Source organism: Salarias fasciatus, chromosome 18 (genome assembly GCF_902148845.1).
Source record: "Salarias fasciatus chromosome 18, fSalaFa1.1, whole genome shotgun sequence".
Taxonomy (NCBI): Eukaryota; Metazoa; Chordata; class Actinopteri; order Blenniiformes; family Blenniidae; genus Salarias; species Salarias fasciatus.
The window spans coordinates 5,987,712-6,011,379 of record NC_043762.1 but is presented as its reverse complement, the minus strand read 5'-3'; the positions used below and the strand labels follow the sequence as shown (position 1 = coordinate 6,011,379).

General features: G+C 49.3%; 1 protein-coding gene across 2 annotated transcripts; it reads left to right on the top strand.

Annotated features, from left to right (window-relative positions):
• Positions 1-2,436: 2,436 nt before the first annotated feature.
• Positions 2,437-22,719, top strand: zmynd11 (zinc finger, MYND-type containing 11). 2 transcript variants are annotated; one of them, XM_030114417.1, is made up of 16 exons: positions 2,437-2,607; positions 8,484-8,619; positions 10,335-10,494; positions 10,816-10,839; positions 14,155-14,316; positions 14,566-14,643; positions 14,907-14,999; positions 15,272-15,359; positions 15,480-15,535; positions 15,875-15,952; positions 16,294-16,412; positions 16,490-16,811; positions 17,027-17,101; positions 17,174-17,452; positions 17,568-17,753; positions 19,298-22,719. In XM_030114417.1, the coding sequence occupies exons 2-16, from the start codon at positions 8,489-8,491 to the stop codon at positions 19,418-19,420; spliced, it is 1,974 nt and encodes a 657-aa protein (XP_029970277.1). In that variant the 5' UTR covers positions 2,437-2,607; positions 8,484-8,488; the 3' UTR covers positions 19,421-22,719. The 2 variants fall into 2 exon arrangements, with proteins under 2 accessions (XP_029970277.1, XP_029970278.1); XM_030114418.1 differs by lacking the exon at positions 10,816-10,839.
• The last annotated feature ends 949 nt before the right edge of the window (positions 22,720-23,668 follow it).

Below are 23,668 nucleotides of genomic sequence, written 5' to 3'. Positions count from 1 at the left end.
GGAAATCACACTGACGGAGAGAAGCTCTGCTGCTCCATCTGTCTGGACGTCCTGAAGGAGCCAACAACGATTCCCTGCGGACACAACTACTGCCTGGGATGTATCAGGCGCTGCTGGGACGAGGAGCAGAGCCGGGGAACCTCCAGCTGCCCTCAGTGCCGGCAGAGCTTCACTCCGAGGCCCAGCCTGGCGGAGAACCGCCTCCTGGCCCAGTTGGTGGAGGAGCTGAAGCAGAGCGGAGTCCACGCTGCTCCTGAAGCTGGACCTGAGGATGTGGCCTGTGACTTCTGCTCTGCCCGGAAACTGAAAGCCGTCAGGTCCTGCCTGACGTGTCTGGCCTCTTACTGCGAGCAGCACCTTCAGGCTCACCACCAAGCGGCTCCATTCAGGAAACACCGGCTGGCGGAACCGTCCCGGCAGCTCCAGGAGAACCTGTGCTCCCTGCACGACGAGCCAGTGAGGGCGTTCTGCCGCACCGATCGGCAGTGCATCTGTTTCCTCTGCTCTCTGGACCAACACAAAGGCCACGACGTGGTCTGTGCTGCAGCCGAGAGGGCCGAGAGGCAGAGAGAGCTGGAGTTGTGTTCAGGAAACATCCAGCAGACGATCCGGGAGCGAGAGGAAGACCTGAAGCTGCTCCAGCAGGAGCTGGAGGCCACCAATCGCTCCGCGGACACGGCAGTGACGAGTGCCGAGAAGATCTTCAGCCTACTCATCCTCCACATCCAGAACAAGAGCTCCGATCTGAAGCAGCAGATCAGAAACCAGCAGGAATACGAGGTGAGTCGAGTCCGAAGGCTTCAGACGAGGCTGGAGCAGGAGATCACCGAGCTGAAGAAGAGAGACGCTGAGCTGAAGCAGCTCTCAGTCACTGAAGACCACGTCCAATTCCTCAGGAAGTTCTCCCCTCCTCCCCAGTCCAGCCCGGGTAAACGCTCACACGACAGCTGCAGACTCAACCTTCATCGTCTGCTGGACTATTTACACATCGAAAAAGCTTCATCAGAGTCTGTGAATATCCTCACTGAAATCTTCTCACAGCACTCTTTAAAAGTCACTCTGACTCAAGCTAAAGCCGAGAAAAAGACCAGAGCTGAGTTCTTGCGGCATTCACAGAAAATTTACCTCGATCCAAAAACTGCACACCAGAATCTGACCGTGGAGTCAAACACATGGGTGGGATATCTGACGGACGGGAAGCCAGAAAAGACGGAGGACTGCGTGCAGATCCTGAGTGACTGCAGGATGACTGGACGCTGCTACTGGGAGGTGGAGGTCGGAGGTCGAGTGTCAGTCGCCCTACTTTACAATTCTCCAGTCACATCAGGATTCGGAGGCGATGAGCAGTCCTGGTCGCTGGAGGCGTGTGGCTTCCTGTACCTGTTCAGGCATGACGGAGCCTTGACTGTCATCTCAGGACCTCCGCCCTCCACAGTGGGAGTGTACCTGGACCACAGCGCAGGCGCTCTATGCTTCTACCACGTCTCGAAGTCCATGACTCTCCTCCACAGGGTGGAAACCTGCTTCAGCCAGCCGCTGTACGCTGGACTGGGTCTGCACAGAGGCACATGGGCAGAGATGCAGTGAGATGGCATCCATCAACACAACCCAAATACACCGAAACTCATCAGAAAGCCAGGAATGTAGAAACAGACTGGTCATCAGACACAGGTTCACACTGGAGCAATGGGTCTCATTAAACTGGATCTGACTTGTTCCATTCCTTCTCCAGTTTTTCTGTGGACTTTCTTCAGGTGGAGAGGTCTCCTCTCTGTCTGATCACATCTCATCAGACTGAGCTACTCACACACTTCTCCACAGTGGATAAAACTTCTTAAAATTATATTCTGAGAGACAAACTGCTCATTTATATTGTATAAAGTTCTAATTCCATGTAACTCTCAGGAGGAGTGGTGTAGTGGATTGCACTGGCAGCTCACAGCATAAAGCACTGGGTTCGAGTGCCAGATGGAACCTTTCTGTGAAGTTTTATGTTCTCTTGTTTCTCTATCAATAAAGAAATGAATAAATGTTCCCTGCGAAGCATGGGGTTTACAAAAACAGATCTCTCTCTCTCTCTCTCTCTCTCTCTCTCTCTCACTCACTCACACACACACACACACACACACACACACACTTCAAATTCTCCTTCTGCGTGTATTCATGAGACATCAAAGTAAACATGATTGATTATTCAATTAGATTTTATTTCTATCAACTCATAGAACTCAGTCTTCCGAGGACACGTCAACGGAGAAAACCCAACAATTCTACCTGAGAAAGTAGAGGAGAGTGTCTGTAGAACCAGACCCAGAGGTGTAGAACCCGCAGAACCAGACTCGGGGTGTAGAGCCCCGCAGAAGCGCCCTCAGCCCGCTCCGTCCAGGTGAGCTCCACCTGAGCCGGTTCTGTCTCCGTACTGGCCCTTTAACGGCGGGCTGAGCGCGTGCCACACGGCCGCTAGAGTTCTCCCTCCCCGCGGCTCCGTCTGTGTTTACCTCCCCAGCCCCGTGCGGCCAGCGGGACACCGACCACCGTCCGCAGCCGAGGGACTCGGATGTGAGCTGCCCGGACTCCCCCTGCAGCTGTGAGGCCACCGAGGCGGAGGTAGGTGGCGGGAGGCGGAGGCGTCTTTATCCCGGGACGGAGCGCCGCGGCTCGGCTAGCCGCGGCTAACCGTGGCGCCTGCCCCGTGATGGAGGACGGTGAACATGGCGCCCTCCAAAACAAACGGAGCAAGCGGCCGGTAGCGAGCAGAGCCGGCCGCGCCGGGGTGTCCTCCGCTCCACCGGCGGCTCCGGGCGGCTCTGACCGGACATGGGGACGGTAAATCCCGTCCCGGTCCGCTGACATGTCGGCTGCTTGATCCGCTAACCCGCGGAGGTTAGCTGCGTAACACCTCACCAGTATTACCTCTACGGTAACCGATTTATCCCCCATAACACCGCCCCGCCGGCTCTTTCAGTGAGATATAACACCGAGCAGCGTGTATTGATCTCGGATAAATCCGTGATTTATCGGTTTATAGTGGGAAGTGTTGATCGGTCCTGACGGGCTCCATGCTAGCCTGCTAGCTGCTAGCCGCCGCTCCGTGGCCTTCTCCTTCTCCGGTTCTCTCTCTCTCCACTCATTAAACCTGTTTGGGGGCTTTTAAGTGTATATCGGGTGTTTATTGATCGGTTTTGTGTGTCGGTGTGTGTCCCGGCCTGCTCGGTGTGCCTGCCAGCCCGCTGCTGGCTGCTGTTAGCGGGCTAACGGGGAGCCGCCGCCGCGGTCCTGCCTGACAGCGGCGTCTCTTTATGGGGCTCACGTCAAAGCTTTTCGGTCAAAATCGAAGAGTTTGATCGATCATCCGGACTGGGGGGGAGGTGGGAGTTCCCTCCGGGGGGGTGAGGAGGAGCTGTCCGGGGGTGTGAGACGCCGCCAGCAGCACCGAGCGGGTTCTTTTGTTTACTCAGACAGCCATAAGCCCGTCTCGTCCTGGCTGGCTGCCCCCGGCCGGCCTCCGGGGGGGCTCTGGGGGGGCTCCGGGGGGCCACTGCCCTCCCAGCACCGTGGGATCGGTGTGACAGGAGCGGGGTGTCCAGGTGGCGTTCATTCACACCTGCTGCTGGAGCAGAGCTGGGCGGTTCCTGAACCACTCGGGTCAATAGACTCCAGTTGACTCTGAACCAGGAGTCACGACTCTTTTGACTCCGCCGACCGGCTGCCGTTAAACCCCGTCCACAAGCGGAATCCGACCACATTGTGATCAACCTTTGGTGAACATTTGGTAAGGCATGCTGTCAGTCTCAATGCTTCACGGTCTGCCACGCGTTTGTAAACACTGGCGTCTGTGGTTTTGGTCAAATCGCTGCAACATGTGCAGAGAATTCGCTCCCGATTGTCCTGATCGTTGCAAATCCAGATTTTTTTTCGCCATCATGGTCATCCGCCGGTGCTCTGTCAGATTTTGCTGCCTTGTCAGATTTTTCTACCTTTGCATTTTCTGATAGATGTGTTTATAAATTTTTGCTACTGTGTGAAATTTTACTGCTGCTGTTTTTTTCCTACAGCCTTGCCCATTACACTTGTTTATCAATTACAACGATGTTACCATGTTAAAAAAAAACAATTTTCTTTCGTCTTCCTCAATTTTTTTTAAATCAAAATTGTAGGGGAACATATTTTGATAATACAACCCCCCCCACCCCCCCATCAAATAATGCTCCCAGTACTCAGTGCATGAAGAAATCAATAGTATTCATCACAATAGCCTTGTGTCATTAACCCCAGCTAGTTTTGATGTTTTATATGTGTTTTATATGTACTTTACAACACAAAGTGCTTACCAGTTCTCCGACAGCTCTCCTGTCCTGCTCATGATGCTCACTCTCACAGGGAGCAAATAATTATGGGTGTGATTTTAATGACGTGAACGCATGCGCATAGCCGCAAAGTAGCAATTTTCGATGGGTAGCAAAATCTGACAGGACACCGGCTCACCGCCCTCTCCCCCTCTCGCTCGGCTGAGCGTGTGGTCAGGGTGTTAGTTTAGCATTTTAAAAATGATGTCTGTTTCCACGGAAACGGGACAAACTGAAAACCATGGAGTTGTTCTTATGTAATAAAACCTTTGTGTGCTCACAGAAAACAATAGAATGTAAAATGGACTCTCCTTTCAACTATGTTTCTGCTTCGTGTATCTTCCAGCCATTTGAGTTACATTTTGATTTTAGAAAACCTGAAACTGGATACGAGTTGATTTCTGTTTTCCGTTTTGATGTTGGTTTAAAAATATATATATATCAAAGAGAGGCGGCTCGTCTCACGCTTCTTGTTTGGAAATTGACAAACAGAAAATAACCCTTTGTCCGATTTTTTATTTTTTTTTATGTGCTTATTTAAGAAAAGTTATGTAACGTGACATTACTTATTGCACCTTTAAGCTTGCTTTGCTAGAAAACAACCCAGAGGATGTTCTTGGTTTGAAGGCAGAGAGGATTTCCAGTTCACCGCCTGCCGCTGGAGACACTTCTCTGCTTTTCTGGGTCATTTAAGTCATTTAAGATGAAAACATGTTCAAAAGGATGTCTTCAAGGCACATGGAGATGTCCTGACAGCTCCAAAGAAACCACTAAAGCCTGTTTTTCATCGTTTGAATTCACTCGCTAGGTTGGCATTAGCATGAGCATTAGCATTGACATCGGTGATGGCTTGTCTGGAGCATCTCTCCCTCTATTTATTTACTTTTTAACAGACATCAAAATCAAAATGAAATCGAGTGGCCTGAAGGTCCATGGACTGTATCTTCTTCTTTCTCCTCGTTCTTCTTCTTTGCCCATATTTTTGTCGGCTCCACCGACATTGATCTTCTCTGCCTGACTCTTCAACCTCAAACAATCAAATGTAATGAATTGATCCTGCTGCTGTGATCAGTTTTATTTCTGTTTCTGAGCAACATTTTTAATTGACCGGTCTAGTCTTTCTCATTGGAATCGCCTCTTGGGCCCATGAATGCTGTGACTGCAGATAATTGATCTTTAATCAATTATTCCGTCTAGAAATGTTTTGCATTCACAAGACAAATGTTTTTCAGTTTGGAAACACTGATTTGTTTTTAACTGCTATAACAAACAAAACAGCACATGGTTTCATAACCACCCTTGTTCTCTCTGACTGGTTAGTTTAGAGCCACGATTAATCCCAGACATGTTGTTGAACTCACAGGATGATCACGGCAAGCCTAAATATTGACCCTGAACACAGCAGGTTCCTCTGAAGAGTCAGTGATGATATTACTGATGCGTGGTCCAGAGAGAGGCCGAGGAGCCGCAGGTCACTGACCTCTGGTCTAAAGTCCTCATCCAGTCTGCAGAGCACGTCTCTGCATTCAGTGTCGCATTGTTCAGTCGTTTTAGCAGATATCCTCTTTTACAGAGAGTGTGTGTGGAAACGATGAAGACTGAATGAAATTTTAAACTAAGGCTTCTCAGCTTTTCTGAGATGAAGCAGGACATTCCGTCAGAAATACATTTAACAGTGAAGCATTAGAACTTAACCTTCGTCTGAACAGACTGATTCGGGCTTCGTTTACGCTACACTGCCTCAGAAAACTTTAGAAAACTATATCTGTTTACACGGAAAAAAGTACTTGGCATGTTGGTCCACTAGTTGGTGACACACACACTGCAGTGAACGCTACACTCTCTGAACATTAACAGAGGAGAACACAGACATTCATATGGACAGAACAACAAGTTGGATTGTTGCTAGATTGTGACTATCAACGCTAAAACTACCAAGTCCAGGAGAAACTGGACTGGGAGTCCTGACTCTGGAGGAGACCCTTGTTCCTACTGTCCCTCTACTGAGCGAGAGCAGAACAGCTGTTCACTCCGACTGTCGTAACACCAGAAATGTGTCCCTGTTTCCTCGGAGTCGGAGCATTTTTTAAAGCTTTGCTTTTCAGGGGCTCTGAGCACCGCGGTCCTGTAAACAGACACTCAAAGCACAGTTTAGTGTTTTTGCTTCAAAACCCCGTCCTGTGATCGAGGCCTTGTTGGGTTTATCATCTGCTCCTATTGGTCCGTCACTGCAGTGGAGTTTAACTAAAGAACAACGTCTTCCACCCCCAGCAGTCCGGTTTTGGGAGCACCTCCTGGGAATCTGTCGACTGCTGTTTTGGTGTTGCTCCGATGTTCGCCGGCTTGTCTGACAGAACGTGTTCTCTGGGCGTCTGAGGCCATGTTACCGTCAGGACAGCCGCCACCGAGACGGCTCACTTCCTGAGAGACCACGGTCAGACACGTGCTTTGATTAGTTCTCTCTGAGATGGTTCCAGATGACCCCGTCTGGTGTAAAGGTCACCAGTGAAGGCACATGCTCGAGGTCAGGCGTGTGGATCTCTGGGATTTGAACCCTTGGCTATTTGGCTGCAGGCGGTTACAGACTGTACCAGCTTTTAAATTAGGAAAGTTCACGATTTGAGGCATCGGTATATTCAGTTTGACTGTATGTATTTGTTCCTACGTACAAAAATCTCCAGAATGTGTTTCTCAGTGTTTCCTCTTCACTGCGTTTGGTTCAGTCGGTGTGTTAAAGGAACATAAAACAGCACAGATGAATCAGTCCCTCTGAAAAAGATCCAAACTGAGTGATTCATTTAATCTCCAGCAATCTGAACTACTCGGTTTGAAAGAGTTTTCCTGAAGAGACGCTTGAGAGGAAGAAGAAAGCCCACCTCCGGCTGTTGGATGGATGTCATTTGCTGTGACTCTGGTCAGATCCGTCTGGTTGACTGTTCCTCTTGGCTGCAGACCTCAGCTACAGAAGGTGTGAAGGTGTACATCCTGTTTGGGCTTGTGTCGCAGCCTCCTCCCTCACATTAAAACGCTTTAGATATTATTACGGCTCGCCTTTGGCGGCCATTTGTGAACGTGACATCTCCAGTTTCACGGCTGGCTGAGGGGAGAACCGCATGAAATTGGATTTGAATTACTGAGAGATATTTGGGGAAGGCCGAGTAGAGAGCAGGAGCATCAGTCAGAACACTTTAGGGTTTTGGATGTGCTTTAATTTTTTGAGCTCCGTTAGACACGACGGCTGTCCAGGACTGAGGGAGGCGGGTCCTGAGCGTCCACCGGCGGCGGCGGGACGCATCCCGAACTGGAGCGTTTGAAACAGTCGAAATGTCCACAAACAGGTGTTTTCCCCGCCGTCTCCATGATGAGCCAGTTTAATACCAGCAGGGCGTAAATAGATAACTTCATCTCAGCAGATGGTGTGTTAGTGTGTGTGTGTGCGTGCGTGCGTGTGTGTGTGTGTGTGTGTGATACTCTCCTTTATGAAGGGTTTCTCTACTTCCTCTGGCAGCGGAGATATTCCTGGAGCCTCTGAAACAGAAATGCTTCTGCACTCAGAGCACAGTCCGAGTGTCTCCCTGTTCATAGTGAAGTGTGAGTATGTAGCAATCCTGAGCCGTTTATTCAACCGTTAAATTCCTGAAAGCTTTCCCGTCAGCGACGGCGGCGTCTGCATGAGGGCAACCTGCTGGAAACGGCGTCCGTTCCCCTTTTCATTTCAAAGAAGCTGCAGACAGCAGGGGTTGATAATTCTGGTTAAAAACATCTTTTTTCACCAATTCTCCACTTCCGGGGTTCGATTGTGGCTTTGTAACGAGCGATACGATTGGTGGAGAGGTACCATGGGATCCCCGTCATTATGAAATGGCCTCTGATTTGCTCTTTTGGCTTCATTTGATCCAGCAGGAGATTCAAATGACGCAAGTGGAAAAAAATTAAGAAAATACAGCAAATGGAGTCTCCAATGTGAGGGAACAAAGAAATATGTTGGTGTTTAAAAAAAGCTAAATCTAATCAATGTTCCGTGTTTTTGATTGGTAGAATGCCGTAAAATGCACCATTGGGGTCTGTTTGTCCCCACACCGAGGTTTCTCACCACACCGTCAGCAGCTGACCTCGTCCTCTCCTCCCCCCCGACAGTCAAGATGAATAAGGAAGTGATGTCGCGCATGATGAAGAAGAGGCAGGCCGACCCCAAGGTGGTGCAGTATGTGTGGTCGGCCATCGAGGTCATCCGCAACCAGAAGCAAATCGCAAACATGGACCGGATCTCCAAGTAAGTTCCCCTGCTGGCAGTGTGTGTGTGTGTGTGTGTGTGTGTGTGAGTGTGTGTGTGTGTGTGTGTGTGTGTGTGTGTTCGGACCTTGTGGTTGAATCGATAGAGTCCTTTGTTTTAGGCTGACAGTGTGAGATTGTAGATCATCACACACGTCTTCTGTCTTCTCCTCTGGACTTGGCGCTTCTGACTGCTGCTCTGTTTCCACCCGGTCTGTTGAGCAGCGCTCTGCTGCCAGCGTCGCCTGCAGCAGCAGGGCTCATTCTGATTGGTCAAACATCAGTCATGACAGCTCAGCCTTTTCCTGTAAGGTCCGGGAGACGTTTAGAAGGTGTCATGAAGCTCGGCGCCACATTTAACCCTTTTAATGAGAATCGGCGCTCCTGTCTGGGTGGCCAGAGCGAGTTAGTTTCTGAAAGGCGTTTCCGAGCCGCCAGTGGCTCCGGGGACGGATGATCTGTGGTTTTTTTGGTGTCTGGAGGAAGCGTTTGTTCGGAGCTTTGTGGGTATTTGTGTTCAGGCACTGGAGGGTTGTTGGCGGTCGCTGCTCGGCTGTCCGCGCCGTGCCAGACAGAAATCAATCCTCCAGGGTGGCATCGGTTCAATCCTCCTCCTCCTCGCTCGGCGGATCTGTGGCCGGTTTGTTTCTCCAAGCCGCCGCCACGGCGGGTTTCCTCCCCAGCAGATCGGCGGCGGCGGGCCTCGCCGATCAGACCTAATGAAACACTTGGCACGTCTCTTTTCAGCAAGTTGGCGAGCACCTTGGGCGCTGGCTGCTCGCCAAAATGAGCGCCGGCAACGAGCGGCTGTTGTCATGGCAACAGTAAGCAGCGGCGTGTAACGGATAGCGGCGGCTCCCCTCCTCTCCGTTCCTCTGCAGCCACCGTCACCGGAGGCTGGCGGTTAACCGGTTCTGGCTGCTGCAGGATCACCAAGGTGTTGACCCCTCACACCTTCTGGGTTCTGGTTCTGGTCCAGACTCCTCAGATCTTGGATCTGACACCGTTTGTCTGGTGAAGTGAGCGGCCGGCATGTCGTGCATCCCGGAGCCAGACGGAGCCGGAGTTTCAAACTCTCTGCTACGGCTGGAGAGGTGATGGTGGCGAGAACCAAGGCCCTGAGTAGACGAGGCGGCGTGCTGGAGGTCCTGCTGCCTGAGAGGTCCAGCTTCTGTCTGACGTTCTGCAGGAACCCAGACCCGGATCAGAGGCGGCAGCAGGAATCAGACCTGCTGTGATTTCAGTCCTGGTTCTGTCAGTTTCTCATAGAAAAACATGCTGCATCCACACAAATGAAAACAAACCTCAAGCAAGAAATGTTCTCCAAAAAATGAAGAAAAAACTTTAAATACTAATGAATGATTGGAGAAAAACCCAATTTAAAGGACACAATGACCTCAGGAGAGACCTCGATATTAACATAAAGCAGAAGAAGACTGTCAAATATAGAAAGATTTCACCTGAAAAGGAAGTTGAGGATTTTTCCCTTTGAGCATGATCTACTCTGGTGGGTTATATTGTTCTGTTTTATGTGTTTCATAAGTGATGTAATTTTTGTATCTTGCATGAAATGATCGTTTCCCTTCTTTCAGTCACAACTCAGAACTCTCAGTAGGAACAGAGACGTTTTAAGGATGTGTTGAGGAATAAATGTTGCTGTTACTGCAGACAGTTCAAACTGCGATTTTGTGTGTGTGTGTGTGTGTGTGTGTTCAGGTACCTGAGCAGGGTGTTTGGGATGCACCCGAAGGAAACGGCCCGGCAGCTGAGCCTGGCTGTGAAGGACGGTCTGGTGGTGGAGACCCTGACGGTGGGCTGCAAGGGCTCCAAGGCCGGCATCGAGCAGGAGGGGTACTGGCTGCCCGGGGACGAGATGGTGAGCACTGCATGCTCGCGCGCACACACACACACACACACACACACACACACACACGCACGAGTCATTTTGCTATGACAGCAGCCTGAAAATGGAAAAACTGTAAAAAAAAACTTTACGTGACGACAGGAGCTGAGACCTCCACTCAGAGTGTACACACACACACACACACACACACACACACACACACACACACACACACAAGAGGATGAAATTCAGGTGAATTCAAGAGTCTCTGAGGACATGACGCCGGTGTCCCGAGGAACTCGTTTTCTCAGCCGGACCTTTAAACACTCCTCTCTGAATCACTTGCAATCACAGGACCCGAAAGCCGAGGGAAGCAAGGTAAGGCCTGCATTGTTACTCCTCCAGTCCCAGGTCTGTCCTCCATTCCGCCCCCTCCGCCCCCTCGCCCCCCCACCTCCTCTCAACTAACATCGTTCTGTCAGAAATCGGCCCGGCCATTGCAGCGTTCAGGGACTCGACTGAAGCTCTCTCAGCACCAAACCTCTCGCAGGATGTCCTGCCTCCTGCTAACCCTATTTAATGGAAATGGATCTGGATCGATCTCTTCCTGCTCTTTGCCAGAGGTGTCAAACTGAGGTTTGGTCTGGATAATAACACAATAACCATTGAATGATGCACTGAAATGTTCACTTTTGATTCAAGGTGGACCAGATGCTCACAAAACCTCATTATGATGCAGTTTTTGAACAATAACAAAGACCGTCATCGTGCAGGCCGGACCAAACACAATGGAGGTCCACTTTTAGCCCCACAGGTCTTATGTTTGACACCCCGGCCTCGAGCAGCGACCGCTGATCCGTCCGTTTGGCTCTCCGGCGTGCCGTAAAGAGCTTCACGACAGTCGGCAGCGTCCACATGGCCACACTTCCTGATCGGGGGACGCCTGTGCTCGCCACTCGCCTGCTGGCGTGCCGCGCTGCTGCCGCTTCCGGTTCCCGTTCCGGTTCCGGTCGGTCTCACCCGGTTCGGCTCAGAGCCGTTCCTGCAAACCTCAGCTGTAGATCACAGTCAGAGGGAGCCAATCACCATTTAACGTGAGACGACAAGCAGCGCGAGCACAGCCGCCGGTCAGCAGCGAGCGTGTGTGAGTGTGTAGTATGTAGTGTGTGTAGTGTGTAGTGGTAGTCCTCCTGAGACCTGTGTGTCTCTTAACTTCTGTCTGGCATGCTGACTTCCTGATTCCTTTTTTTTTCCTGTGTTATTTTCATTGGATGAGTTGATGTGTGTGTGTGTGTGTGTGTGTGTGCCCATGTATGTGTGTGTGTGTGCTGTTGGCGCCGAGCTGCAGGTTCCTGCAGGTCAGCCAGTGGCTGCGAGGCGCTGGCTGCACGGAGGCTGGTCCTGCTTCATGGGTGCCTGGATTGAAGCCAGTTTGCATGTGCCGAGTGTTTGAGTCCACTTCAGGAGCTTTAAAGTCCTCCGACAGAAAACCCACATAACTCTCTAAAATAGCAGCAGCGTGTTTGTGACAAGAAGAGTCGAGTTCCCCTCAGTCCAGGTTCTCCAGAGGTTTTTCTTTGTGATCTGTGATGAATTCTGGGGGTCATGGCTTGGAGTTTTGGAGTTTGGGTTTTGGTTTGTCCAGCCTCTGCGCTGCTGCTGATACATGATCCTGAGCCTGACTCCTCTCTGGAGAACAGGAGAAACCCTCACAGTGGAGCTGATTCATGACGCCATCGTTCTCTGGAGAACTCTCAACCCGTTCCAGTTTCTTTCTTCGTTCTGTACATCAGAGCTCAGTAGCTAAAATCTTCATGGGATTTCAGTGGAGGTGGAGCCACATCCACCCGTTCACACACCAGCCGTGTGAGATGCTCCACCTCTCCACCTCCATCAGGACCAGTGTGGCGTTCACTGACTCTCTGACATGCATTCTGTTGCCTCCGTGGCCACAGGAGTGTAAAATCCAGCTGTCGCCACACGTTCGTGAAGGAATGTGTGGTTTCCAGGAGCTCAGTGGATTCCAGTGTGGTCTGCTGATAGGATGCCTCCCGATCAATAAGTCCAGCCATCAGTTAGCTGTTTGGAGGACGAGAACAAGGGGGAAGCGACAGGAGCTCAGCCACCAAGTGTTCGGGAAGGAACAATCACAGATGGAGGGTTTCTGTTGCCAAGCAGCTTTGTTCAACTCTCATACCTCACCAAGTGCAGAGGTGCAAAGCTCAGTGACACTGGAGCCAGACGGGGGATCAAACCCACAACCTTTACAACTGAATGAAGGCTGCTCAGCTCACAGCTTTCACTAAGTTTGGGCATGTCTGACTGCTCAGTTCCGCTTGGAGGATGTGGACGTGCCCCGTCTGTTTTCCCACTTTAACCCCAGATGAACTGAAGGTTTGGAGCAAACTGGGGTTAAAGTGGGAAAACAGACGGGTCGGTTATCAAAAGGCCAAACGATTGACCACGTCCACATCCTCCAACTTGAACCCCCAGTTTGCTCCAAACTTCATTTCATCTGGGGTTCAGTTTCCACGGAAACGGCAAGACACTGAAAACAGAACTTTTTGACAACACTCCAACTCTGCTGCTCGTCAGAACCACGGACAGAGAAACCAGCAGCTCTGCTCATGCTCAGTAGAGGGACAAGGACGAGGATTTCCTCCAGAGTGGCATGACCCCCGGTCCAGACTCCCCTGGTCCTGGTCCTGGTCCTGGTCCTGGTCCACATTATCCTGGTTCTGGTCCTGGCTTCTGGCACTTCTGACTGTTTACTGTTGATTTTCACGTCGTATCAACTTGAATCTGAACAGCTTGGAGTGTTTCAAGGTGAACTTCTCCAGCTCAGACCAGCTGGACACACCTGGACACATGGAGAACAGGTGGAGGAAGAGTCCGCAGAGCGTCCTCCGAGCTGCTTTCAGTCACGACTCTGCTGCTCTCTGAGTGTCCAGACAGTGAGTGGGTGAAGCTGGACGCCTGACAGGCGGATGAGCGGCTCCTCCATCCTGTCTGGCCCTCACTCCACCCTCTCCATCAGGATTCCTCACTGCTGAGGCCGGGATGCTGGAGGAGAATGAAACTAGGCGGCGAGGACAGAAGGAAACTGAAACGTGAGCAGAGAACAGAGCTCCAACTCTGTCGTGCAGATGGACGAAAACACAATTTTTCCAAAACGCTCTGATGCTTTTGGACTGTGTCTCCATGAAACCGGTGGAAAAACACTCGACAGCTACAGTAACCACATCTCCTGCACATGCTCAGTCGATGCACATTAACACCGTTTGCTGTTGCCGTGGAAACGAGCATCAATGTGGAAATGTTTCCGTGGAAACGTGAAACTTTTCCGACAGGAAAATGCAACAACTGTGTGCCGTTGGAAACCTGACCTCGGCTAACGTTGACCAGCCAGTTTTATTTGTGACGTCCACGCGTTACAGCGTCATGCGGTGGACCAGGGTTTGACCCCTCAAGAGTTACAGTAATGAAAGCTGCAGAAGTAATGAGATTACACCAGTAATTAGTTTGACTCAAAACTGAGCTGCAAGGTGTGTGTGTGTGTGTGTGTGTGTGCCCATGCCTGCCTGCCTGTATGTGTGTGTGTGTGCAGGACTCATGGAGCCCCCTGCAGCTGCTCCTCCCCCGGGTGGAGGGAGGGGGGGTCACCCAGACTTGTGCTGTGCTGTGTGTCAGCAGGACTGGGAGGCGGAGAGCCACGACTGGTACTGCTTCGAGTGCCACCTGCCCGGCGACGTGCTCAGCTGCGACAACTGCTTCCGGGTGTTTCACCTCAAGTGTCTGTCGGAGGAGTGCCGGCCCCGGGACGGGGGCTCCCACTGGCAGTGCGTGGTCTGCAGGGTGGGTCGCCGCCCACCTCACGCCCCGGCTACCGCGGAGACGGCACAGTACAGGCGCTGAATGGCCATCGGTTGATTTGCTCAGAGGGGGGAGACGACTTCCTGGAACTGGTCACGTTGTGCAAAGCCCACTTTAATTCTCCCGATCAGACGATCGCTTATCAATAATCAATCAGTCCGGTCCTGCAGGCTGATTGGTTTTCACCGTGTTCAACGGCTTTTCCTCTTCTTTCTCTCTGCTTCTCTTCAGGGAAGTAAAAAGAAGAACCTGAACAAACAGGAAATGTGTAAATATCTGCGTTTCATCGTCCAGCGGATGAAGGAGAGGGTAAGAACCCTCCACCTCCCTCCCTCCACCCTTAATCCACCTCCCTCCCTCCCTCCCTCCCTCCCTCCCTCCATGCTGAGCTGGGTTTTGCTCCCTCAGTGTAGAGGTGGTGTTAAATCTCCGTCACCTTTCCTGTCAGCCTCCTTCCTAATTCCCGTCGCTCCCTCTTAAAGGGGTATTGCATTTCATCCTGTTACCCCACATGAAAACCCCCCCACCCCTCTGAAGTGATATTAACCCCCCCTCCCTGCTCCCCCCCACAGGCGGTGGACCTGAACAAGAAAGGCAAAGACACTAACCATCCCATGTACAAGAGGCTGATCCACACGGCTCTGGACGTGAACAACATCCAGGAGGTGACTGACACACACACACACACACACACACACACACACACACACACACACACACACACTCTTCTTTCTGCTCGGTCTGTCTCACCATCACACTGACGGTTACACTCCTCAGAACGACGCTGTGTTCGATCCTCGCTGCAGAAACCTTTGTCGTCTTCCTCCGTCTCACTTTGACACTAATGCAGACAGCTCCACCTGCTGGACGGGGGCTGCAACTGAAATCACACCTGACTGCTTGTGTGTGTGTGTGTGTGTGTGTGTGTGTGTTGTAGAACCTCTCTGAAGGAAAGTATAAAAGCTTCGAGGAGTTCAAAGCAGACGCTCAGCTGATCGTTCACAACACTGCCATCCTGTACGGAGGTGAGCTCCCTCATCGCCTCATATCGACGGCATTGATCCGGGATGTGATTTGAAACCTGTGAGCTGTGGCGGTGCTTCCGCTGAGCCTCGTTCTCATTGAAGATTGTTTGTTTGTTGCAGTTCACAGCGACCAGGCCGAGATCGCCCGGTTACTCTACAGCGACACGTGTCACGAGGTGAAAACCCTCTACTCTCTGTCCAGAGAAACGTCACTCAGTGTGTTGATGCTGATCATGTCGTTTACTTTTTTCTATTTCTTTAGTTTGAGACTCACATTTCTTAAAATAATTTTTCCATTGACATAATAGAACTATTTCTACATAGCCATTAATGGTGTGAACATTTTTAAATATTTTCAATAAATAGAACTTTTTAATTCTCAGCATTAGTCACGCTCAGCTTCATATATAATCCGTCTTTAGTTTAGAAGTCCTAAATCTGCTTTCACTTCGAGGTGTTGAACTTCTTGCCTTCCTCTCCCTCCTCCTCCTCCTCCTCCTCCTCCTCTGCTGCAGTTGAACGAGTTGTTGCTGTGTAAGAACTGTTTCTATCTGTCCAACGCTCGACCCGACAACTGGTTCTGTTTCCCCTGTGTGAGTATCCTTCAGCAGTGATGCATCATGGGAGTGCTGGCTCGGTGTGAAGACACAAAGACTCAACACCACAAATAGACATTTAAAGTAAACACATTCAAAAACAACGAAAGACATTCCTTCACAACACTGGTTTGGTTTTCTCCATACAGACTGTTTTTATTCTGAAAAACTCAATAAAATGATAAAAATAGAGCTTTTATTCTGACCTGCTCTCTAAAGGAAATATGAATCCTATGGATTAAATGTTCCATGAGAACCTCCCTTTAATTAAAACATGTTTAATAGAATGTGCTGAATGAGTAGAAACTGATGTGTGTGTGTGTGTGTGTGTGATGCAGAGTCCCAGTCACGACCTGGTCTGGGCCAAGATGAAGGGCTTCGGGTACTGGCCCGCCAAAGTCCTGCAGCGGGAGGACAACCAGGTGGACGTCCGCTTCTTCGGACACCAGCACCAGAGGTCAGAAGGACCCGGAAAGAGCCGGACAGACGGAGTCGGACTCGCGACCTGAAGCTGTGTGTGTGTTTGACCTGCAGGGCCTGGATCCCCTCAGACAACATCCAGGACATCAAGGTGAGCGTCCAGCAGCTGCAGGTGAAGCGCAGCGGCGGCTGGAAGAAGGCCTGCGAGGAGCTGGAGGTGTACCAGCGCTTCCTGAGGGAGGGCCGCTTCTGGAAAACAAAGATGGAGGACGGCAGCCCGCCGCCGAGCCAGAACCAGAAGCAGCAGGAGGAAGAGGAGGAGGAGGAAGAAGAGGAAGAGGAGGAGGAGGCGGCCAGCGGCAGGACGGAGAGGCTGCAGCGCACAGAGGAGGCCGAGTCCAGCATCTCCTCCACCAGCAACGAGCAGGTCCGACACGTAAGTCCCAGACCGCCGTGACGGCCCCGTGTTCGAATCCCAGGGCCGAAAAACCTTCTCTGTGAAACACACCGGCGCTGGAGGAGGCAGAACGTTAACGTTCATTACACTCTGAGCCTTTTCTGATTAAATGTCTCCAGTTCACGAAGTGTTTCAGTTGGCAGTGTTCTGATCGCAGCTCCTCATCCTCATCTTCGTCCTCCGGTGTCTTCCAGCTGAAGAGCAGCCTGGAGCCCAAAGCCAAGAAGAGCCGCAGGTCTCAGGCGGTGGAACCCAAAGAAGAAGTCAGCGTAAGTCCGCCGGCACGCCGACCCTCGCGCCTCCCGTCAGAACGAGGAGCCACTAACCCGAGCCGCCCTCAGGACCCCGAGCCGGAAATGGAGGCGGTCAGCTCCAGCCAGGAGATCCCGGTGTCGTCGGCGCCGCCGCAGCCCGAGAAGCTGTCGGTGTCCACGCAGACCAAGAAGGCCGGCGGCGGCTCGCCGCGCACGCTGCACCGCGGCACGCAGACCAGCAGCGACGGCGCCTGTCAGAACATGTGCCACGAGAAGTACACCAAGGTCTTCAACGACGTCAAGGAGATGATGAAGGCCGACAACAAGCGGGAGACGGAGCGCGTGGTCCGAGAGGCGCTGGAGAAGGTGTGTGTGCCCCGCCCCGCCCCGCCCCGCCCCAGCAGCCAGCTGCTCGCATGCCTTAACGTGTGTGTGTGTGTGTGTGTGTCTGTGTGTGTGTGTGTGTGTGTGTGTGTTGCAGCTGCGTGCAGAGATGGAGGAGGAGAAGCGTCAGGCCGTCAGTAAAGCGGTGTCTGGAGCTCAGGCCGAGATGGAGAGGAAGTGCAAGCAGGTGAAGGAGAAGTGTAAAGAGGAGCTGGTGGAGGAGGTGAAGAAGCTGGTGGCTCAGCACAAGCAGCTCATCTCACAGACCAAGAAGAAGCAGTGGGTGAGTTCAAATCCCGGAGACCGGATCGCCTCATGATTTACCTCCCGTTAGTGCTTCATGAAGGAGTCGGGATGAGAAAACATCATAGTGCTGCTAACTGTAGCTACAGTTACCTGTTAAAAAACTGCAGCAAGCATTAGCAGCAGTTAGCAGGTAACATTAGTAATAGATAATTGTAGTAGCAGTTAGCAGGTAAGATTAGCAACAGTTGGCAGGTAACAGTAACAGCAATTAGCAGCTAACAGTAGCAAGCGTTAGCAGATAATTATAGCAACCGTTAGCAGGTAACAGTAGCAACAGTTAACTGTTAAAAACTGCAGCGAGCACTAACGATAATTAGCAGGTAACTGTAGCAACAGCTGTTAACTGCAGGTAACATTAGCAACAGTTAGCAGCTAACAGTTGCTATAGTTAGCAGCTAACAGTTAGGTAAAACTGCAGCGAGCATTACCCAGATTTAGCAGGTAACAGTAGCTACGGTAGCAGCTAACAGTTAACAGTAGTAGGTAATAAGGGTGCAGCGGTACAGATAAACCACGGTCCGGTCCGTACCTCGGTTTTTGCGCCACAGTTTCGGTACGTTACGGTACAGTACGGTACACATTTTGTACATAAAGAGAACAGCTTTTTTCTCCCAAAAATATCCCTTTATTTTGCTTGTCAGCAGAAACTGCATTTCACAGTAAACATTAACAAATAACGTTCTCACTGGTGTGCTGTATAACATCAAGTGCTTCTCTCATGATAACAGATACTGAACATAGTATTTTCAAATAATAAATGTCCTCTTATTGCTTGACTGCTTGTATACACTATACAGCAGTATAAACCGAAGTTTACCCACACCGGAGATTTAAACCAAGCTGGAGCCTCTTCAAAGTTCTGTCTCTTGACTCTGCCGTTCTTGCTGGACATGCCCTCTGTAGGCACACTCAGTGTTGCCAGATTTGTTCAGTAAAATACGCAATAAAGTGGATGTGTTTGGAGCCACCGATCGGGGCATGCTTCACGTCTCAGCTGGGTTTGGGAGCAGAAAACCCCAAAACGGCAAAAGCAAAATAAAAATAAAAAAAAAAAAAAAGCGCTGCACTTCCACCCGGCTACAGTTACAACAGCGTATCTGTTGCTGCGATATTGGACTTCACCAAGAGAGGCAGCAGTGTGCCGTGAGGCACCGAGCCTGCCGGAAATGAGTAGAAGAACAACAGCGCTGCAGCGTGAGCATCAACACAGCAGTGCTTGGGCATTAGCTCACGGAGAGAGAGCATTTTTTATCTGTATGGACAGGCGCATACACATAAACGACAGGCTGGAAAACGGCTGTGTAAAATGAAACACAAAACCGAAAAACCGCGGTCCAAAAGGGCGTATTGTCCCGTGCCGAGCGGACCGAACGGTTCAATGTTTTGCTGCGTACCGTTGCATCCCTAGTAGGTAAAATGTATCCTGCCTGTTTTAAGCCTTTCTCTGGTTTTCAGTGTGTTCTAGTTGTCATTGTTTAATTATGTGTGTGTGTGTGTGTGTGTGTGTGTGTGTGTGTCCAGTGTTATAACTGTGAGGAGGAGGCCATGTACCACTGCTGCTGGAACACCTCGTACTGCTCCATCAAGTGTCAGCAGGAGCACTGGCACGCCGACCACAAACGAACCTGCCGCAGGAAGAGATGAGCAAGCCCCGCCCCCTCCCATAACCCCTCCCCCCGCCCGTCAGTCAGTGTCCACCACACACACACACACACACACACACACACACACAGACGGACACACACACACACTGTCCCGCTTCTTTACTTGCCTTCCTAAAACTTTGTGGAGCTGGTGTTTTTCTGAGCGTTTAGTTTCTGGTTCCTTCTCTGAAACGTGGACAGAAGGTTTTAGAGCGAAGCTCCAGCGTCTTTATCTTCCTTTACTACCTGTTATTTAAGAGTTAACACACACACACACACTTTATTAGCCCAGATTGGAAAGAAGTCATTTTTTTTTCATTGTTTTTGCATAAAATCTTTTTGGGTTTTTTTTTTTTAAGTGTGTTTTCACCCCGACCACCTACCCCACCCCCACCCACCGGAGGCTGGAGAGAGCTTCAGCTAAGACACAGAAAATATCATGTTCTTATTTTTTCTTAATTTAACACTAAGACCACACTTAAGAATTGACCAGATCTTTCCCATTGGAGAATTGAACTCTTTCTATTGCCTTTTTGTTGAAAGACAAATATCATGAAATGCAGATAATTTCCAACTAGCGCTGACTGCTGGCTGTGAGGCAGTGCTACTTTTGGGGGCGTGATTATATTTTCTTTTAAAATTTACTAAAACTACCCTTTAAAGAAAACAATGCACATTTTAAAAGCTATTTTTTATTCTAGTTCAATGAATATACTGCCGGGGAGAGGGCTTGTCTCAGTCTCATCATTCTTCTCTTTAAAATGAAATGTTTTAAAAGCTGTTTGAATTAAAGAAAGTTAAACGAGAGACTGAGTGAAGCCTTTCTCAAATATTAATCCTTCTGAAATTTTGGATTTTTTTTTTTTTTTAGATCGTGGTTTTTTTGGAAGTGTAATGGAGGCAAATAGAAAGAGGTGATAGCTGGGATGAAAAGACAAGAATGTTTGGGTCAAATGTCACATTTCACCTGCCACACTTTAAAAAAAACCTCCCATTGAAAAGCTTCTGCTTTCGAGAAAAAACTGACGTTGATTTCTCCTGCTGGATGGCACTTTGGTTTTTAACGAATTCCACCTGAATTCTTCTTCAGGGTCTCGATCGTCCTCTTTCCTCGAGTCAACCTGTTCCCTGAAAGACTCGAGGAAAGAGGAGGACTGGGACCCCGTTCCCTCGGTCTCCGTTCCCTCAACAAATCAGTGGAGTGTTGATGAAAGACTTTTCATTGTCGGCTGAATCGACCTGCGACCATGGTTCCTTCGCCTGTTCAAGACTTGTTCTTTTCTTTCTGGGGACTGAAGAGTCTTCAGTTTGGACCTGAGGTGATTTAATGTCGGCGATCAGCTGATCAGTGGGTGATCAATACCCGTTTGTCTTCATGTATGTTCATTTCTGTTTCGTTCCGCTCAGTGGACTGAATGGAAAAATCGGTCAGACTGAGGACGAACAAACCGAGACATTATGAGACATGATGCAAATGTGATCATTCTTTTCTAGGGTGACTTCCTCCTCCCTCCCCCTCCTCTTCCTCTCCTTCCTCTTCCTCCTCCTGTCATGTATAAATGGTTTCTTAAAGGTGATGAAATTGCCATTTTTCTTTTGTTCTTTTTTTTTTCACTTGTTAAAATTGAACAGAGGGAAATAAAGTTTTTCAATCAGAAATCTGAACACTTTAAATTTCTCACACAAGTTGTGATCATTTTGTTTCAAACATCTGACTGACTTCACAGAATATTCAGATTTTCCTAATGATAGAAATCCAGAAGAGAAGTCTGAGATATTCCAGTTTTCTTAATCTTTTTTTTTTTTTTTGTCTGTGAATGAAAATTTCTTCAGGATTAGATAATCCCAAAACTCATCGTTAAAATCACTGCATCAGGAGCCTGAACAATCACTTTCCAGCAGTATGCAAGCTGTTTGTTTTTAATTATTCCTTCTTTTTTTTCACTTCAGGACAGTTTCTCTCATTCGCTGAATTTATCGGTTTTTCAAATTATTGAAATCATCATAAACGTCCTGATTTTCTGGATCTTGGTGTCGACCTTGAGGGGAAACTGGACGAACCAGGACGACCTTTCAGTGGTTTTTGTGCATCGGGCCTCAAGAAGCTCAGATACCAGAACGTCACACACTCACACAGGAGTTGGTTTATGGTGTTTAGCAGGACGTGTGGCAGAAAAACGCATTTTGCTCCCGTAGTTTTTGTCTCGTTGGCAGATGTGATCTGTGCTTCGTTTCTCTTCTTCCTCACTCTGACTTGATTTCCTGGCTTCAGAAGTCCGACGTCCCGCTCCTTCCTCCTCCTCCTCCTCCTCCTCTTCACCCCCCTCCCCCGTCGCCGTTGCACTACATGTAAATAAAAGGTCACAGACGCTCGGACGCTCTCCTCCATGCTGTGTGAACATTGTAAATGAATCCACTTTTGCTATATTTTCAGCGATCTGGATGACTGTTAGTTCTCATTTTGTACAATGTACAACCGTTGTCATATCAGCCCGCGTGTGTGTTGTGTGTGTGTTTTATTGTGAACACACACACACACACTGAACTCTTAATGTGTCTGAATGTTTCAACTTTTGTTTTTTGTTTTTCATTTTGTTTTTAACGTGGATATTAAAAAGCGACTGAAAGCATGTTCTCCCTGACGAACACGGTTTGTGTTTCACACGATGTGACTCTTCTTTTTTTAAACTTTTTATATTCATCCATCCGGCCGCGTTGCTTCATATTTACTTTGTTTTTTTTGTTTTTTTTTTCTTCTCTCTTCTCCGTGTGAAGCGTTTGGATGTCATTCCAGTCGGTATCTGGTTTTTACCTGCATGAGTAAAGGTGTGTACACCTTTTTTTTTTTTCTTCAAAGGGGGCGGGGCTTCTTCCTCCAACGTGAACAAACATAAATGTCCTTTTTTTTTTTTGTTTGTTTCTTTTTTCTTCTTCCCCTTTTGAACTTTTCAAAATCTTCGATGGAGCTCTTTTCACGCCTCCGAAGCTGCTCGCTTGCAGCTTTTAAAAAGTGAGTGAACGAATAAACTTTAACCCCGGATTTATTCCAGGATAGCGTGCGAGTTCCACACGGATCCTTTCACCTCGGACTGGAATGAAGTGGACGGAAGAGTCCTGCTGTTCTCCTGTTCTGCCCATATGTGAACTATTACTCATGGCTTAACATTTTCTATGCTTCCCACTGTTTATTTTCTGTTCTTTTTTGTTTGTTTTTCTTTGACACTTTAGCTAGCAATATGTATATAAATATATTCTATGTGCTAACATGGAGGAAATAAATGTATCAACCAGTTCCTGTGATTCCATCTCTCCTGTGTTCTTGTGATCAGCTGTTACACTGAATCCAAACCCAGAACCACAAAAATAATCATATTAAATGATTTAAACTGTAAACTGCAATTGGTAAAAGTGGAAGTTGGTAGTGCAACTTCATTTTTTAAATTTACCATAAATTCTATGAGCAGTGGAATGAGAATCCCTGCTCTGAGGTCCAGACATGACGAGGAGCCTGTTGACCCTCCATGTGTTGGAGGCCGTCCAGCGGGGGATGGGTGCGGCTGGATATCGGGAGCCTCGACTAAATTAAACTGGTTGAAGACTAGAGAGCTTTGTTGGGTAAGCAGCTCTGTACCTGAGTGGAAGTAAACAAAGCTGTCTTTAAATCTGATAACATGATCAGGTCTTGAACCCGATTCCCCTGCTTCAGAGGCAAGAATTAATTCTGAGCCATGATATGAAATATTGATTCCTACAAGTGTTTTATTGTGGAATCTAACAACTACAGAGACCGGCTGACATGGCTCTCACTTTGCTCCTTGTCAATGAAAAAACTACCAGTTCTTCTCTGGAGGAATTGGAGGAGCCAGATTACAACCAGCACCGGAACCGAAGCAGCACCTGGGTCTTGGGTGGGAAGGTCGTGTTGGGACTGCGGTGGGGCTTCAGCAGAAGAGAATGTAGAACTCCGGGCTCCTCATGGTCCTCCAGGAAAACTTCCTCTTCCAGTGGAGTGAAGGACTACTCTGGTTGTCATAAAGAATCTATGATTCTGTGATCGATTGCAGGGTCTCTTTACACCCCTTTCATAATTGGATTACGATCACATTGTGATCAACTTTTCGCCAAAAATTTCAGAAGTCTTGCGGGCAATCTGAATGGTGGTACAGGGGCTCTTTGGATTTTGGTCAAAAGGCATGCAGAGCATTCACTCCTGGTCGTTACAATTCCAGATTATTGTTTTTTTAATCGT